Source organism: Chlorocebus sabaeus, chromosome 1 (assembly GCF_047675955.1).
Source record: "Chlorocebus sabaeus isolate Y175 chromosome 1, mChlSab1.0.hap1, whole genome shotgun sequence".
Classification (NCBI taxonomy): Eukaryota; Metazoa; Chordata; class Mammalia; order Primates; family Cercopithecidae; genus Chlorocebus; species Chlorocebus sabaeus.
Window position 1 is genome coordinate 10,686,242 of NC_132904.1, and position 16,391 is coordinate 10,702,632.

The 16,391-nt window shown below is 49.7% G+C and overlaps 1 protein-coding gene across 3 annotated transcripts; it reads right to left on the reverse strand.

Moving 5' to 3' along the window:
* Positions 1-4,107: 4,107 nt before the first annotated feature.
* Positions 4,108-12,846, reverse strand: PLAAT4 (phospholipase A and acyltransferase 4). 3 transcript variants are annotated; one of them, XM_073015311.1, is made up of 5 exons: positions 12,474-12,846; positions 12,277-12,338; positions 9,525-9,633; positions 5,703-5,992; positions 4,108-4,425 (listed from the first exon to the last, which is right to left on the reverse strand). In XM_073015311.1, exons 2-5 carry the CDS (start codon positions 12,283-12,285, stop codon positions 4,333-4,335), a joined length of 501 nt encoding a protein of 166 aa, XP_072871412.1. In that variant the 5' UTR covers positions 12,286-12,338; positions 12,474-12,846; the 3' UTR covers positions 4,108-4,332. The 3 variants fall into 3 exon arrangements, with proteins under 3 accessions (XP_072871412.1, XP_037855104.1, XP_007993030.1); XM_037999176.2 differs by lacking the exon at positions 12,474-12,846 and having other exon boundaries at positions 12,277-12,466; XM_007994839.3 differs by lacking the exon at positions 12,474-12,846 and having other exon boundaries at positions 5,703-5,971; positions 12,277-12,458.
* Between the last annotated feature and the right edge of the window lie 3,545 nt (positions 12,847-16,391).

Below are 16,391 nucleotides of genomic sequence, written 5' to 3' on the forward strand. Positions count from 1 at the left end.
TTCACAGGAAGTGAGAGAATGGGGGGCTGAGCAGCTCCTGACCTTTCTGCCCACAGCTTCAAGCTTGCACTGAGTGATGCTGCTCCAAGGCCTGAGCCTGCGAAATCTGCAGTGGGCAGAAATCTGCAGCCTGCGAAATCTGCAGGAGCTATCCTGGGACATCAAGCAAGGCAGCGGGTGAGACTGCCCATGCAAGTCTCATCAGAGAACATTCCAGTGGCCTGGCCCAAAGAACTGACTTTTGGGTCAAATTGACTTGAAGGGAATCCAGAACCTTCGCTTAGTGACTGTGTGACCTTGGGTCACTGGCTTAGACTCTGAGTCTAGTTTCCCTTTCTGTCCACACCGTATTAAAACTGCTCACCTCCCGGGAACTATAGAGAGCACGTAGCCTGAGGATGTGGCTAGTGATTTTGACTTCAGAGTGTGTAAACACAGAACAGCTGTTGTGGTCAATTTGGGCACGTTGGCCAAAACAGAGATGGCAGGAGAAGCTGTGTTTAATATCCCTTCCTTTGATGAGCAGGAGCCAGAGCCCAGGGCCCTATCCCTGGTCCTTGTCCTTCCACATTGCACTTTCATGACGGCTTCCTTCTTCTCCTATGTCTTCAGTGCCAAGGGTCAGGGCTCTGCAGGAGGGGCCAGGTCCAACCATGGGACTTCCTGATGGTTTGAGGAGATCTTTGCAGGAACTAAGACCCTCCCTACTCATGTCTTAAATTAGTTTCTCTTACCCCAAAATGAGACTTTAAGCCACCCATGAAAGAGGATAATAGGGCAGGCAGCACTGGGAGCTCCCCTGCTCCTTGCATGTCCTGGTTGTCTCAGATCCCAACCACCTTCAGTGCACTTTCTGGTGGATGCACATAAGCAAAACATTTCATTGTCCATGAGGCAGGAGGGCAGCACTAGGGCCTCTCTGTGTCCTGCCAGCTGTCCTGTCACTCCTGGGTGGGGAGAGGGATGCTGTCTTCGAGAGTGACACAAACAACAAAGGACAATCCAGTCCTACCACACACAGCCCAGGATTCCTGTTTCTCCAGCACCAATCAGTTTCTTAAAAATTTCTTGAGCTGAAAAACAGCTTGTGGAAGGAATATATGCATGCTCTCTTCAGCCACTTTTATTTATTTATTTATTTTTTGAGACAGGGTCTCTCTCTGTTGTCCAGGCTGGAGTGCCGTGGTGCGATCTTGGCTCACTGCAACCTCCGTCACTGGGTACAAGTAATTCTTGTGTCTCAACCTCCTGAGTAGCTGGGACTACAGGCACCTGCCACCATGCCTGGCTAATTTTTGTGTTTTTAGTAGAGATGGGGTTTTGCCACGTTGGTCAGGGTGGTCTCGAACTCCTGACCTCAGGTGATCCACCCGCCTTGGCCTCCCAAAGTGCTGATATTGCAAGTGTGAGCCACTGCACCTGGCCTTCAGCTACTTTTAATCTTAGCAAAAAGATTTGCTGAGACCAAGGACTGTCCAGAGGTGGTACAACCATTTAATGAACTTATGAAAAAATGAAATACGCTTTTGTTGCATATATATGTGTAATATAAATAAAATATGTATTATGTATGAGAGTGTGTGTGTGTGTGTATATATATATATATATTCCACATTTAGTGAAATCTAGTTCATGGAAGTCAGTCCAGAGAGGTCTGGAACTGGTTCAGTGTATTTCTCAACTTCACAGCAACACAATCCTGGTGTGCATTAACCTTTGGTGGCCATAACATTTTTTTGAGAAGAGTGGTCATGTTTTTTATTTTTATTTTTTTGAGAAGAGTGGTCATGTTTTATATTTTTATTTTTTACTTGTACTTTTTTTGATCATAGCTCACTGCAGACTTGAACTCCTGGGCTCAAATGATCCTCCCGCCTCAGCCTCGTGAGTAGCTGGGACTATAGGCACACACTATAAGTGTTAAAGAAAGAGGAAAGAAACACAAAAAGGGGCTCAACCGTCAAAGACAGGTTTATTTAGAGAATAAACCTGAGAGGAGCTTCTGGTTGATTTTGGTCATGAGTGTTCTAACGGACTAAGGATATTTAAGAGTTTAGGAAGTGGGAAGATCATTGTAGGTTTGGAATGTTTCTATGTGAGGGAAAGTTTACTGTAGGGTTAGAATGTCTCTGGTCAGAGGGGAGCCTATCTTGGGGTTGGCATGTTTCTCGTTGGAAAGAGTTTTATCTTAGGGTTGAAATGTTCCTGGTTATCCTGGGAGTTGGTTTCCCAGCATAGGGAAATGTCCTGATGTCCTGGAGATGATGTTCTGGGGCTGGATTTAGGCAGTTTTTTAATTAACGGGAACATAGAATGTTGATGTTTGTCCAAGATGGCGATGCTCCTGCTCTGTCATGCACCACCACACCTGGCTAATCTTTTTTTATTTTTAATTTTTATTTTTTTGTAGAGACAGGGTCTTACTATGTTGCCTAGGCTGGTCTTGAACTCCTGGGCTCAAGAGATCCTCCTTTGGGCTCCCAAAATACTGGGATTACAGGTGTGTGCCCCTGTGCCCGGCCCTGTTTTCCTACATATTAGTTAATAAATTTGTTAATTAAATAAACCACTATCTTTTTTTCCTTTTTGAGAGATGGGGTTTCACTATGTTGCCCAAGCTGATCTCGAACTCCTGGGCTCAAGTAATCCTGCCACAGCCTCCCAAGTAGCTGGGATTACAGGTGCATGCTACTGTGCTTGGCTTGTAATCCATCGTCTATCAAGTGGTTATAGAGAGTTAAGCATTGTACTTGATGCTGGGGTCCCAGTGGTACCAAACTTGGACTGTTCCAAAAATACTGGCAGGGAAAGGCACATTAGTAAAATAACCACATGGATCAGTGTTCACTGCAACTGTGAGAATCACATGAAGTGCAGACACATGGACATCTGAGACTCCTAATGGGGATATGACCTAGTCATGGAGGTCAAGCACACCTTGGAAGGGCCTGGATGTTCCCATTGTCCAGCACACTGGAACAATTGATCCTGGACAGGCAATGAAATCTGGGAGGTGAGCCTTAGATCACAAGAAGTGAGAAAGCCTTCTTCTCTTGCTGTGCCTTCTGGTTTTTAGACCTGGACTCTGGGTAGAGCAGCTGGGCCCTCTGATGTGGAGGTAGCCCTGGAGCAAGGCAGGCATGGATGCTTCTGCAATCCCCAAATGGAGCCTGGTATTTCAGCCAGGAATCTAAGCCGAGCCCCCTCTAATTGTAGCAATGATAAGTTATTCTCTTTGTTCTTCAACCTTCCAATAGCCCTGAGCTTCCAGGGGAGTCTCATTAATCATTACAGCCTGGTCTCCACTGTGTTGGTGAATTAAGGGACCAACCAGCTCGCTCATGCATGAAAAAGTACAACCCAGGGGAGGGTGATGTCCTCAGTCCTGAAGGCAGAGTGGTGGTGGCTGCAGTGACCACCATGGAAGCGGCCACTGAGTAGGGTCACTGGTGGTAGAGGCTGGAGTGAGGAAGCACAGAAACATGGCGAGCTGGGCACTTCCGGAGCCACATCCAGGGCATGCTGGAAGTAGTGGAGGGAGATTTAGAGGTAGCTCATTCTCAGCATTCCACCCAGGACCAGCTTGAGCCATGGCAATTTGGGCCTGGAAAGAATATTACTCCATCTAGTAGTCACAGGTGGATGAGAACTCAGACCTTTGATCTAAAAAAAATAAACAAAAAACTTTCTAAAAAGAGGGCCAGTTGAGGAAGGGAACTGGGAAGATGCTGGTAGATGCGTAGGTGTTGTGAGTGGATTTAAGCACCACATGAGACTATACCGGGAGGTAATTAAGTTTTTTTTTTTTATCTCCCTGAGAGTAAAATTAATGACATGCAATTACGTCAATGTTATGTCTGTGTAGAATGATGAAGACAATTCACTGAACATCTGTTACGTACCAGACATGGGGCTGGGTGTTATGTATGCATTATCTTAGGTGATCCTCCTGACATCACCTGACATGGAAGAACTGAGTTTCAGAGAATCAACAGCTTTCTGCAAAGTCACCCAGCTGGAAATCGCTGCAACTATCCAGTGGGTGTTCACTCAATGTTACTTTCCTCCTTTGTGATTCAGAAGTCTATAAAAACATGGTAGAATTCCTTTCTGAAGGGGCAGATGGCTGTTTATTGATCCTTCAATCTTGTTTCAATTAGATCATACTTTCACCAGCGAGAGAAGGAAACAGAGGAAAGGATCTAGAGACAGCCTGAGACAGAGCACGAGGGTCAGGCTGCTGGAGGTGTGGGGGAGGCCTGGGACCCCCACATCTCCACTGGGACCCCCACATCTGCTTCTAATACAGGATTTTGTGGCTGCTTCAGGCTGTCACTTTTGGTATTTCACAATTGCCAAAGAGCATCCAGCAACAGCCGCTGCAATCATCGCGACCGCACCGACTTCAGCCGCGGCATTTCCCACCTGCAAAGCAAGCAGCTTTTGTTGAGCGTTCGCAGCAAGCCAGGCTGGCACTTTCTCCCTCCCAAGGGCCTGGAACTCCTCCCCCTCTCCCCTCTCTCCTGCCTCCCCTACGGCCTGGCATCTCCTCTCTTCTCTCCCAGCTGACTGGCTCAGAATCCTCTCCCAGAGAAGCCGTTGGCTGTATCCCCAGGGACTCCATTTTCTGGGCTGTGACCACTTCTTGGTGTTGGGTTTATCTGGGCTTGTCCTTAGAATGTGCCCATGAGATCCTTTTGAGAGAGCTTCCAGGTGAGGACATTTGTTCGGATTTGCGGCGAGGAAGAAGGTTTGTGCCTCACTTCCTAGGGCCAGAGCTCCAGGGGCCAGACTGGGGACTGTTTTGCAGTCTGAGTCCTCCTTGAGCTACACCGTTGCACAGGAAGGGCTGTGGTAGAAGCTGAGGGGAGACTTAGGGAGGCCATGGCCATATGCGTGCCCTGGGGTCACTGTGTACTATTCCCAACTGCAGCCTGGAAACTTCCATCTCCAGCTCTACTTCAGCCTAAACTCCAACTCCATGCCTTGTCTCCACCTGGGCCTCTAATGGGCACCTCAGACATCACATGCCATGCCAAACTCTCGATTTCCCTCCCCAAAGCCTCTCCTCCTGCCATCATCCCCATCTCATCAGGGACGCGCATCCATTCAGTCCCGCAGGCCAGGGGCCCTGAGCTGCTGCACGGTAGGCATCACAGGCAGAGACTCTAGAAAGGACAGCTGGGGTTTCAATCCTGGTTCTGCCACTTATTAGTTGTGTGTTTTGGGGCAACAAATGTGAAAGACTATGAAGAGGCAAGGGATGGAGGCTGCAGATCTTACACACAAACGTCCTTGAGCTCTTACACAGGTCCATGGACCCTGAGCGTCCCTTGCCTAAGTGCTCTTTGGGGGGTTGCGGGACCTGTCACGGTCCTGGGTTGGCCCAGATTCTCCTGATGACCCCCAGAACTTCAGGAGTCATTTTCAGGATAGGGTTTAGAGGGGAAGGATCCTCAGAGGTCCTCCATCCACCCACTCTGCACATGGAGGGGCCTGGAGGGGAAGGGACCCGTCCAAAGACCCTCTGTGGATTAAAAGCAGATCTGGCATTGGAGCTCAGAGGTCCTGACTCTCAGTCAGTGGGTCTCCAAGAGGCTGCGTTTGCATCATTCACGGTGATCGCCTGGTTGCATAGCCCAGTGAGTCCAGCCCCAGGCAGACCTCCCCAGGGGAGATGGATTATCCAGAGAGGTCCTTACCTGTTGACAGTGGGACCTGCCATATCTCAGCTTGGTGACAAAGTGCTCACAGTTCCTGCTCACAATACTGTACTTCATCTTCTGACCAACCAACTCCTTGGCAGAACTGATGATCACCCCCACGGGCAGTGGTTTGTACCTACGGTCCAAGCGGTTGTTGACCCGATAGTTACAGCCTTCCAGCACATCTTTCAGGAGGTCCTGTTTCACCACTGCAATGCTGCCCGGGACTGAGAAGGCACTGGGGGAGCTAGCCGCGGGGTACCCATCTGCAATCAGAGGCATTCTCACTGGCAGGGGAAGGTGAAGTAGGGAGAGAAGGGCTTGAAATCTCCACTAGGGAACTACTGCTGTTTATCCTTTCACAAATGTGACTGGAGGATTCACAGATTTGGCTTTTTTTTTTTTTTTGAGACGGAGTCTCGCTGTCGCCCAGGCTGGAGTGCAGTGGCGCAGTCTCAGCTCACTGCAAGCTCCGCCTCCCGGGTTCACGCCATTCTCCTGCCTCAGCCTCCCGAGTAGTGGGACTACAGGCGCCGGCCACCACGCCCAGCTAATAGATTTTGCTCTCTCTTTTTTAATCAAATAAGGTGTGAATGTTTGTTCAAGTCAGTGAATGTCATGATTGCCAGTGGCTGCTACCATATTCCATGCTATGCATGTGCATCACTTCTGTGGCCAATCCCCTGTTATCAGTCATTTAGGTATTGGAAAAATTTTCATCATTATAAGCAATGATGGTAAAGCATATTTATTACCTGTTCAGCTTTGTACACTCGTGTTTTGGAAAAAGATCCACTTCGTTTAGTACCCACTGTTTCAGTTACCATGCTGTGCTGTTACACATACTTCCTAATTTAATTTCCTTTTTAACTTTCAAGGAAAATACTATCATCTCAATTTAAAAACCAGTATCGGGCTGAGAGAGATATCATGAGACTTTTCCGTGCTATGAAAAGTCCTAGAATCAGGATGTGAAACTGCTTCTCTTAAGCCCCAAAGGGCAGGTTCCTTCCACTGCACTGAGCTGATGTTGAGGGAATCCTTTGTAAAGTGTCTTCTGTCCTACAATCTGACACAGTTCTAGGCACATAGAGAGGTAGACAGAAGAGCTGTCAACCAATGGAACCCCAGTTGCATTATATAGTGACTCCAGGTGTTATTTTTATTAAAATGGATAGTACCTAATGCACACAATAATTAGGTGTGTTACCTCTCTTGCCCCGTTTCTAATCTCAAGGCTGATGTTTGCACTTAGAACCCACTTAAGAAAATCCTGTTGGCTGGGCACAGTGGCTCATGCCTGTAATCCCAGCACTTTGGGAGGCATAAACAGGCGGACCACTTGAGCTCAGGAGTTCGACACCAGCCTGGACAACATGGTGAGACCTGTTGTGTTTTCCCTACAAAAAACACAAAAATTAGCTGCGCATGGTGGCGCATGCCTGTCGTCTCAGCTATTCAGAAGGCTGATGTGGGAGGATCACCTGGCCTGAGCTCGGGGAGGTCAAGGCTGCAGTGAGCCATAATCACATCACTGCACACCAGCCTGGGAGACAGAGTAAGACCCTGTCTCAGAGGAAAAAAAAAGAAAGAAAGAAAGAAAGAAAAATTGTCTTAAAAAAGCCTGTTTACAGCTGAGTGTGTTAGCTCATGCTTGTAATCCCAGCACTGTGGGAGGCCGAGGCAGGCGGATCACGAGGTCAGGAGATCGAGACTATCCTGGCCAACGTGGTGAAACCCATCTCTACTAAAATACAAAAAATTAACTGGGTGTGGTGGCGTGTGCCTGTAGTCCCAGCTATTCGGGAGGCTGAGGCAGGGGAATCGCTTGAACCTGGGAGGTGGAGGTTGCAGTGAGCTGAGATTGTGCCACTGCACTCCATCCTGGTGACAGAGCAAGACTGTGCCTCAAAAAAAAAAAAAAAAAAAAAGCCTCTTTACATCCTGCAGGTTAGGCACAAAAAGGATCATGTGTCTTCATTGCCATGCTTTGTCTTACAAGGTCCCTGAAGGTCATCTGGATTAAGTGGGCTTGATTCACTATTTTCCTCAATTCAGACATTTTTACAACCCTGCCTGGGAGATGATGGGTTGGAGAAAACTGATAAGATGCAAATGTCTTGCTCTGATAGTGATGGGAATGGTTTTTGTCCAGTGACAGTGTAAATGCTTAGTGAAAAGAGAACATCAAGAGTTATGTAGTGGCATTGCCTTAGAGAATATGAACTTGCCTGCACCTACCTAATTTGGCAGTCTCATTGTCTCATTTCTGCATTTTTGTTGTTATTGTTTTTTGAGACAATGTCTTGCTCTGTCACCTAGGCTGGAGTGCAGTGGCATTGTCTCAGGATCTCGGCTCACTGCAACCTCCATCTCCTGGGTTCAAGCAATTCTCCTGCCGCAGCCTCCTGAGTAGCTGGGATTACAGATGCCCGCCACCACCCCCAGCTAATTTTTGTATTTTTAGTAGAGATGGGATTTCACCATGTTGGCCAGGCTGGTCTTGAACTCCTGACCTCAAGTGATCCGCCCACCTTGGCCTCCCAAAGTGCTGGGATTATAGGAGTGAGCCACTGTGCCTGTCCTCTGCATTCGTTTTTTCCCCTTTCATTGACTATCCATACATATGTTTCCTTCATTCTGCTTTTAACTGGCTATGTCGTCTTGCTGCTTCTGTTATTAATGAGTTAAATAAATCATTGGTATTGCTTACTGTGCATTTGTATGAGAATTTTTAAAAAATGTATAAACCGGTGAGAATTGCGCCCATTAAGGAGCAATGAAGTACGTAATATCAAGACACCTGGTTCTGTGAAAACATATGAGGCAAAGGATCTAGCACGGAGAAACACTGTTCCTTTTGAGAAACTTTCTTCTTTAAGACCTAAGAAACCTGGCTGGTTCAAGTCGTATGAGATTCTGCATGCTAAGTTAACTGACTTTGAGCTAGAGAGATCCCAATGCTGAAGCAGCCCAGCTTTGCTGCGGGAGGCAATTGTCTCTTCTATTCTGCCAGAACCTATGGAATGCACTGTGTCTACTCCCTGGGACATATGTGTGTACAATCTCATCAGGCATCCTTGAAGAAGAATGTGTCTCCTAACCCAAGTTTCCCTTTTTTTTTTTTTTTTTGAGATGGAGTCTCGCTCTGTCGCCCAGGCTGGAGTGCAGTGGTGCGATCTCGGCTCACTGCAAGCTCCACCTCCCGGGCCGACGCCATTCTCCTGCCTCAGCCTCCCGAGTAGCTGGGACCACAGGCACCTGCCTCCGTGCCCGGCTAATTTTTTGTATTTTTAGTAGAGACGGGGTTTCACCGTGTAGGCCAGGATGGTCTCGATCTCCTGACCTTGTGATCCAGCCGCCTCAGCCTCCCAAAGTGCTGGGATTACAGGCATGAGCCACTGGGCCCAGTAAGTTTCCCTTTCTTAACTGTCTTTCAGTGGCTCTCATTATCTTGTTGTTATTATTATTTTAATTTTTTGAGATGGAGTTTTGCTCTTGTTGCCTAGGCTAGAGTGCAATGGCACGATCTCAGCTCACTGCAACCTCCGCCTCCCAGGATCGAGTGATTCTCCTGCCTCAGCCTTCTGAGTAGCTGGGATTAGAGGCATGTGCCACCACACCTGGCTAATTTTGTATTTTTAGTAGAGATGGGGGTTTCTCCATGTTGGTCAGGCTGGTCTCGAACTCCTGACCTCAGGCGATCAACCCACTTCAACCTCCCAAAGTGCTGGGATTACAGGCATGAGCCACTGCACCCGGCCCTCTCGTCATCCTTTTAACAAATATTTTGAAAATTATATATTCATCAGTCCTTACCTTGAGGAGCCAGATGGATCACGTAGCCATCTCCTATATACAGGGCCCAGTGCTCATAGCCAAGGCGGAAAATCTCAATCAGGTCTCCCGGTTTGGGCTCCTGCTGTGGCTGCAACAGAAAAGCCAGAGATGGAGTACACGGCGTTCTAGGCAAGAACAGAGACCCTGGCTTGGGGAGCTGCAGCTCATCCTGGAGACGCCTTGCTGATGTTCATCAGCTTCTAGCCCCCATGAGATCCCCAGCCCTGCTGTCACTTTTAGAGGCTCTCCTCAGTGGGGGCACCGGGGGCTGGAAGTCTGGAGAATTATCTTGTGGGGTGGGAGAGAGGACCGTCTGGGCGTGTGTGTGGCGCGTGTGTGCTGTGTGTGTGCATGCTGAGGATGCAGATGTATGTGCATGGGTGCATTGTACATGCGCCCCTCAGCAGCCCGACTCAAGAGCCCGCATGGACCAGCACCTTCACTGAGGCCAGGAGCAAGGCTGGGAAGGTGAGTCTTGAGCTCTCCACCCTCTGCAGACTGACCCTCAGTTCCTCATCACTCCTCCTTCCCTGTGCCTCTCCATGGCCCCAAGAGCCACCTCCTCCTCAGACCCTACCCCATCCAGCCTCAGGACACCTGTCTCTTGGAGATGATGCCCTGGGAGACAGGAGCTCACACATCCTGCTGGGGCCTGACTGGGGTCTTACGGGCCCCCCAGCTCCCAGCAGTGAGGGAGCTCTGCACCCACAGAACAGGCCTCTGTGGGAACTTGTCCTACAATAACTGCACCCTCTCCACAGCCCCAGGGGAAGGCATGATCATCCCATGACACAGGTGGGGAAACTGAGGATCAGAGAGGTGGAGAGGCTTGCCTGAGAACACTCAGCTGGAAGGAGGCCAAGCTGGGTCTTCCCTGCACACCCCTCATGCTGGTTTCTGTCTCGCCCACCTTCTTCCCCTTCCTCACCTCTTTCCCACTTCTCCATGTCCTGCCCCAGGGCATAGCAGCCTCATCATTGAAGGTTTTTTCCATTTTTGCCCTCTCTATGCCTGTCCTCAGTGGGTGACAGCCTCCGTCTCCCTCATCCCAGGAAGTCACATCCTAGACCTGGGGTCTGCTCTCCTTTGCCCTCTTCCTCACGCCAATATCCAGTCACTAAAACCAATCAGTGTGGACTCCAGAAGCTTCTCCTGGTTGGTGTCCTTGTCAATATCCCATCCACAGACTTGGTTCAGGCAGCCCCATGTCTGCCTCTGTGACCCCCACAGCCCCCTGACCAGCCCCCGCCGCCCGTCCCTGCCACTCCGTATCCAACCCCTCAGAACCCATGGCGGCCTTCCCAAGGGCACATCTGGCCATGACCTTCCTCTGACCTCAGGGCCCAGGACACACCCCGTGGGCAGCTCCCAGGCCCTTCCTGACTGGCCCTTCCTCACCCTCCTCTCCCTCTCTGGGCTCTGCACCCATAGGCCCACTGAGTGACATTCCAGCCCTTCACTACAGCCCTGGCTCTAGCCTCTGCTACTCTGCACATCTGGGTCTCCCTGCCTCTGTCACTTCCCTGCAGCCACTCTTCCTCTTCCCCTCCCTCACCTGAGAGGCTGCCCTGATGGTCCCAGCCTGGCTCAGCTGACCCGCCACCCCACTCCCAGGCTCTGGGTCCCTGGGGGCCTCTGCTGCTCCCTGCAGTGGTCAGGTCGAGCTGCAACTCCCTGTGCCTGCCTGTGCCCCTCTGGGCTGTGAGCTCCAGGCAGGCAGGATCCTGTGTGCTCCTCCCTCTCTCCCTCCCTCCCTCCCTGCACCTCCAGGATCCAGTGAAGGGCCTGGCATAGAATGGGACAAAGGAAATAGATAAGGAAGAGGGAGGGGAAAGGAGCAGGGCCAGGACTCCCGCCCAGTTCCTCCTCTGTGCCTCAGGGCACCGCAGGAGCCAGAGATGGTCTCCATGTGGGGAGAGAGAGGGGCTTTTAATGGTACTGCTGAATGTCTAAAACCACAGTCTCAGCTGGTGGCCGTGAAACATGACCTTTGGCCTAAATAAGGAAATGGCTCTCTTTGAAAAGCCGGTTTGTGTTGTGGCGCAATAAAGGCCTTCCCCAGAATCACGTGGTGCTGCTGGGTGGGCTGCCTTCTAGAATTTGCAGGACTCTTTCCTGGAATGGTTTTGTTTCTAGTAATAGCCTGAGCCCTGCTGTTCCTTTTCAGTTGCACACCACTGAGCTCAGCCTGCTCTCCCTAGAGCTTCTGCCAGTCGGTACATCTGGGCTGATAGGAGGAGAAATTTCAGTATTCAGAACGCTGCTGAGATTAGAATGCACCTTATAAGGCCAGATGATGCCACAGAGGAACGAGGAGAGAGAAAGCATCGTTTGGGGTTGAGAAGGGACTAAGCCCCCGTCGCGGCAGAAGCAGATGATGTTGGGATTTGCTAGCTTCCCACAACCCAGAGTCCCCCACCTGCCCACACTTTGGCTTCTCCTCTGGCTGAGGTAGACTTGACATCCGGCACCCCACAACCCTCTAATAAGTGGGAGTCCTGGGCTCCCCGCACTATGCCAGGTACACAGAGGAGGTGGATTCTGCCCAGAGGACGCCCTGTCCAGCCAGGCAGATGCACTTTTAAAAGACAAATACAGTTTTCCATGACAGCCTTCTAAAGACGAGCTCTGGAGCTGTGTGCCCAAGGCCAGGAGCCCGGACTGAGGCCTTTCCTGGACGGAGCTGCCTAACTGCTGTAGAGTCAGTAATGCAAAGTCCCGAGAAACTTACCGAAGCCATCTCCAAGCCAAGGTGAGGTCTGGTGCTCCGCTGTTTGTGGATCAGCTTTTATGCTGAAAGACAGAATTTCACTTTTACTTTCCTTTTGACACTGTTTCAACCTCATTCAAATACTAAATACTGTTTAAGAGAGACAACTGTTGAAAAGGGAGCTATTTCTCTAGATGAAAGGACTAATCATTTCTTACACAAGTCATGGACTCATTGGTGCTTTTTTGTTTGTTTGTTTGTTTTTTTTTTGAGGCGGAGTCTTGCTCTGTGACCCAGGCTGGAGTGCAGTGGCCGGATCTCAGCTCACTGCAAGCTCCGCCTCCCGGATTTACGCCATTCTCCTGCCTCAGCCTCCCGAGTAGCTGGGACTACAGGCGCCCGCCACCTCGCCCGGCTAGTTTTTTGTATTTTTTAGTAGAGACGGGGTTTCACTGTGTTAGCCAGGATGGTCTCGATCTCCTGACCTCGTGATCCGCCCGTCTCGGCCTCCCAAAGTGCTGGGATTACAGACTTGAGCCACCGCGCCCGGCCCATTGGTGCTTTAAAGCCACTTTGGGAGCAGCCAGAGTCGAAGGGGAGCCCTGAATTTCTGCCCATCCTTGAGAAATAAAGGTCTCTTCGTTTTTTTTGTTTTTGTTTTTGTTTTGTTTTGTTTTGTTTTGTTTTTTTTTTTTGAGGCGGAGTCTTCACTCTGTCGCCCAGGCTGGAGTGCAGTGGCACCATCTCGGCTCACTGCAAGCTCCGCTCCCGGGTTCGTGCCATTCTCCTGCCTCAGCCTCCCGAGTAGCTGGGACTACAGGCGCCCGCCACCGTGCCGGGCTAATTTTTTTGTATTTTAGTAGAGACGGGGTTTCACCGTGTTAGCCAGGATGGTCTCGATCTCCTGACCTCGTGATCCGCCCGCCTCGGCCTCCCAAAGTGCAGGGATTACAGGCGTGAGCCACCGGCGCCCGGCCTGTTTTTTTTTTTTTGAGACAGAGTTTTGCTCTTGTCGCCCAGGCTGGAGTGCAATGGTGCGATCTCGGCTCATTGCAACCTCTGCCTCCTGGTTTCAAGTGATTCTCCTGCCTCAGCCTCCTGGATAGCTGGGATTCCAGGCACCCGCCACCATCCCCAGCTAATTTTTCCATTTTTAGTAGGGACGGGGTTTCACCATGTTGGCCAGGATGGTCTCAATCTCTTGACCTTGTGATCTGGCCCCCATCGGTCTCCCAAAGTGCTGAGATTACAGGTGTGAGCCAAAATAAAGGTCTCTTCTAACAAGAATCCTGGGCAGCTATTCCTACTCCAGGAAGGGGAGGCATTTGGAGGCAGGGAGATGTCAACCCCCAGTGCACCCTATAGGACATTGTCTTGTAACGACACCCAGAAAATATTGGACCAGAAGTCTTGGGAGAAGTCTTGGGGAAAGGCCAGAGGGGGTGCTTCATGCCATGGGGATGCCCTGGAGGTGAGGGCTACCTTAGACCATGTGGAGCCCAGGAGCTCATAGCCCCATTAAAATGCATTTGGGTGCAAGAAGCAGAACTAAACTCAAAGGGGCTTCAACAGCCTGGACACCCATTGTCTCGGTAACAGAAAGGCAGGAAGAGGGTGACTCAGGTTGGATCTAGTGACTCACCAAGGTCACCAAGGACTCTGCAGGCTGTCTCCATTGCACTGGTCCTGGGTCTGCACTGTTGCCCTGCAGGGACTCCCATGCCTGTAGCAGCCTTGAGTGACCCATTTTCACCTGAGTATGCCCAAAAGATGGAGGGAAAGGTGATTCTCATCATTAGTCTTTTTTTTCAGGGAGTAGTCCCCCAGATGACCCGTTCCCTTCTCCACTGGCCAGAACTGGGCCATATTTTCACACCCAACCAGAGGACTAGATAGGTGGATCACTTGAACCTGGGAGTTCAAGACCAGCCTGGCCAACATGGCAAGACCCGTCTCTACTAAAAATATAGAAAAAAAAAATCAGTCGGGCATGGTGGCACATGCCTGTACTCTCAGCTACTTGGGAGGCTGAGATGAGAGGATCGCCTGAGCCCGGGAAGTTGGGCTGCAGTGAGCTGAGATTGCTCTAATGCAGTCTAGCCTGGGCAACTGGAGTGCGACCCTGTCTCAAAGCAAAGCAGAACAGAAAAACCCCATTTCTGTTGTTTAGGTTAGCACGCCTCTGGATTTCCCTCCAAACACTGCTGAGCGAAGTTGCTGTTCTTTTTTTTTTTTTTTTTTTTTTGAGACGGAGTCTCCCTCTGTCGCCCAGGCTGGAGTGCAGTGGCACAATCTTGGCTCACTGCAAGCTCCGCTCCGCCTCCCGGGTTCACACCATTCTCCTGCCTCAGCTTCCCAAGTAGCTGGGACTACAGGCGCACGCCACCACGCCCGGCTAAATTTTTTTTTTGTAATTTTAGTAGAGACGGGGTTTCACCATGTTAGCCAGGATGGTCTCGAACTCCTGACCTCGTGATCCACCCGCCTCGGCCTCCCAAAGTGCTGGGATTACAGACGTGAGCCACTGCGCCCGGCCGAAGTTGCTGTTCTTGAGCAGAGCCTCCAGGGACCACTGTGGATATCATGAGGAGGCCTCAGCGCTTTCTTGGGCAGAGCTTCTGCAGGTGCCTTGCCATGGTCAGTTTCTTTGCTGTTTTATGGACCTCTGCAGGAGTGTCCATGGTCATTTGTCAGCCACCTTTTGGTTTCAGTTTCTTGTCAGGTCTTGGGGGTGTCTGGCCACACAGATATTATCTTATTACCTCAGTCCATCATACCTGTGTTTATCATTTTGAGGGTTCAGCAGTTTCACTGTAGGCTGAGTCACTTGTCATAAGTGACTCTATTTTGAAATATTTAGGATCACAAAACTCTTTCAGGCGGGGAGGGGCCCAACAAGAGTCTGGATTCAACAATCCCAGAGTCTGGGCTTTTGCCTTGTGGCATAATAAAAAATTTTATTTTTAAATAAATGTATGCCTTGTAGCATAATAAAAGTTTATTTATGACTTATGTGGCATAATAAAAATATGTATTTTTGATCTTTGACTCCTGTTCCAGACACAGAGGTCCTAAGACCCTTGGAATTTCCTGAGTGATAGGATGTCTTGTTATTCAAAAGGAGTCTCTGTCAAATAAACCTGAGTTTATGCTAAAGAGGGGGCTCTTTGTTAAGGAGGGGGAGCTGGATAACTTCAGGATGGGGACTGATCACCATTATTTAATCAATAATGTCTACATCATGAAGCCTCCATAGAAACCCCTACATGATGGGGTTGGGAGAGCTTTGGGGCAGGTGAACACAGATGTGGTGGGAGACTGGCCTGGCTGGAGAGGTCATGGGGGCAAAGATTCTCTGAGCGACCACGTTTTAGTCAGGTTCCCAAACCTCTTCCTAGGCACATCGGTACTTCCTTGTAAAATCTAATTTTAGCAAAGGATCCTGTCAAGTCAGTTTAGCAGGAACTTCCCACCCTCGATATCTGACCGGGTTCATCCTCACTGTTCTCCGGGTGATGTTTGATCACCCTAGCCTGTCTTCAGCAAAAATCCTGTTAGTGTGGTTTAACCAGAATCCCTCTTGCCCCTGAGGTTTCCTCTTCATAATTTTCCATCCACTGACCTGTATGCTTCTCCTTGCCTATAAATTCCCACTTGCCCGTGCTGTGTTCAAGTTTAAGCCTCATCTCTCTCTCTCCTGCTGCAAAATCCCAGTGCAGTGGATATCAAGCTTGTATCATTAGATAATTTTTTCTTTAACAATGGAAGCCCTGCACAATCATTGCCCCCCATATTAGTTTCTTATTAGTTTCTTCCATGTTGCCGTTCCTGAGTTGTATCCTTTATAATAAACTGACAATCATAGGTAAAGCAGTTTTCTAAATTTTGGAAGTTGTTCTAGGGAATTATCAAATTTAAAGGTGCTTCAGGGGGTCTACACCGTTTGTTGTCAGCCACGTAGAAATGTGAGTAGCCAAGGAACTCCATTTGTTGCTGAGCCTGGAGCCGGTACCTGTGGAGGCTGAGCCTAATTCTGGATAGTTAGCATGGGGATTGAGTTGGATTGTTGAACACGCAGTCAGTGTTGGAGAATTGCAGGACTGATTGATGTGGACAAATGACATGTATTTGGTTGC

Excerpts from the sequence above, each read along its gene's own strand:
- PLAAT4 (XM_073015311.1), bottom strand. Across the intron at positions 5,993-9,524 it reads GATCCATCTGGCTCCTCAAG|TGAGAATGCCTCTGATTGCA; the intron begins GTAAGGACTGAT and ends TTCCCCTGCCAG. Across the intron at positions 4,426-5,702 it reads GCAGGTCCCACTGTCAACAG|GTGGGAAATGCCGCGGCTGA; the intron begins GTAAGGACCTCT and ends CTTGCTTTGCAG.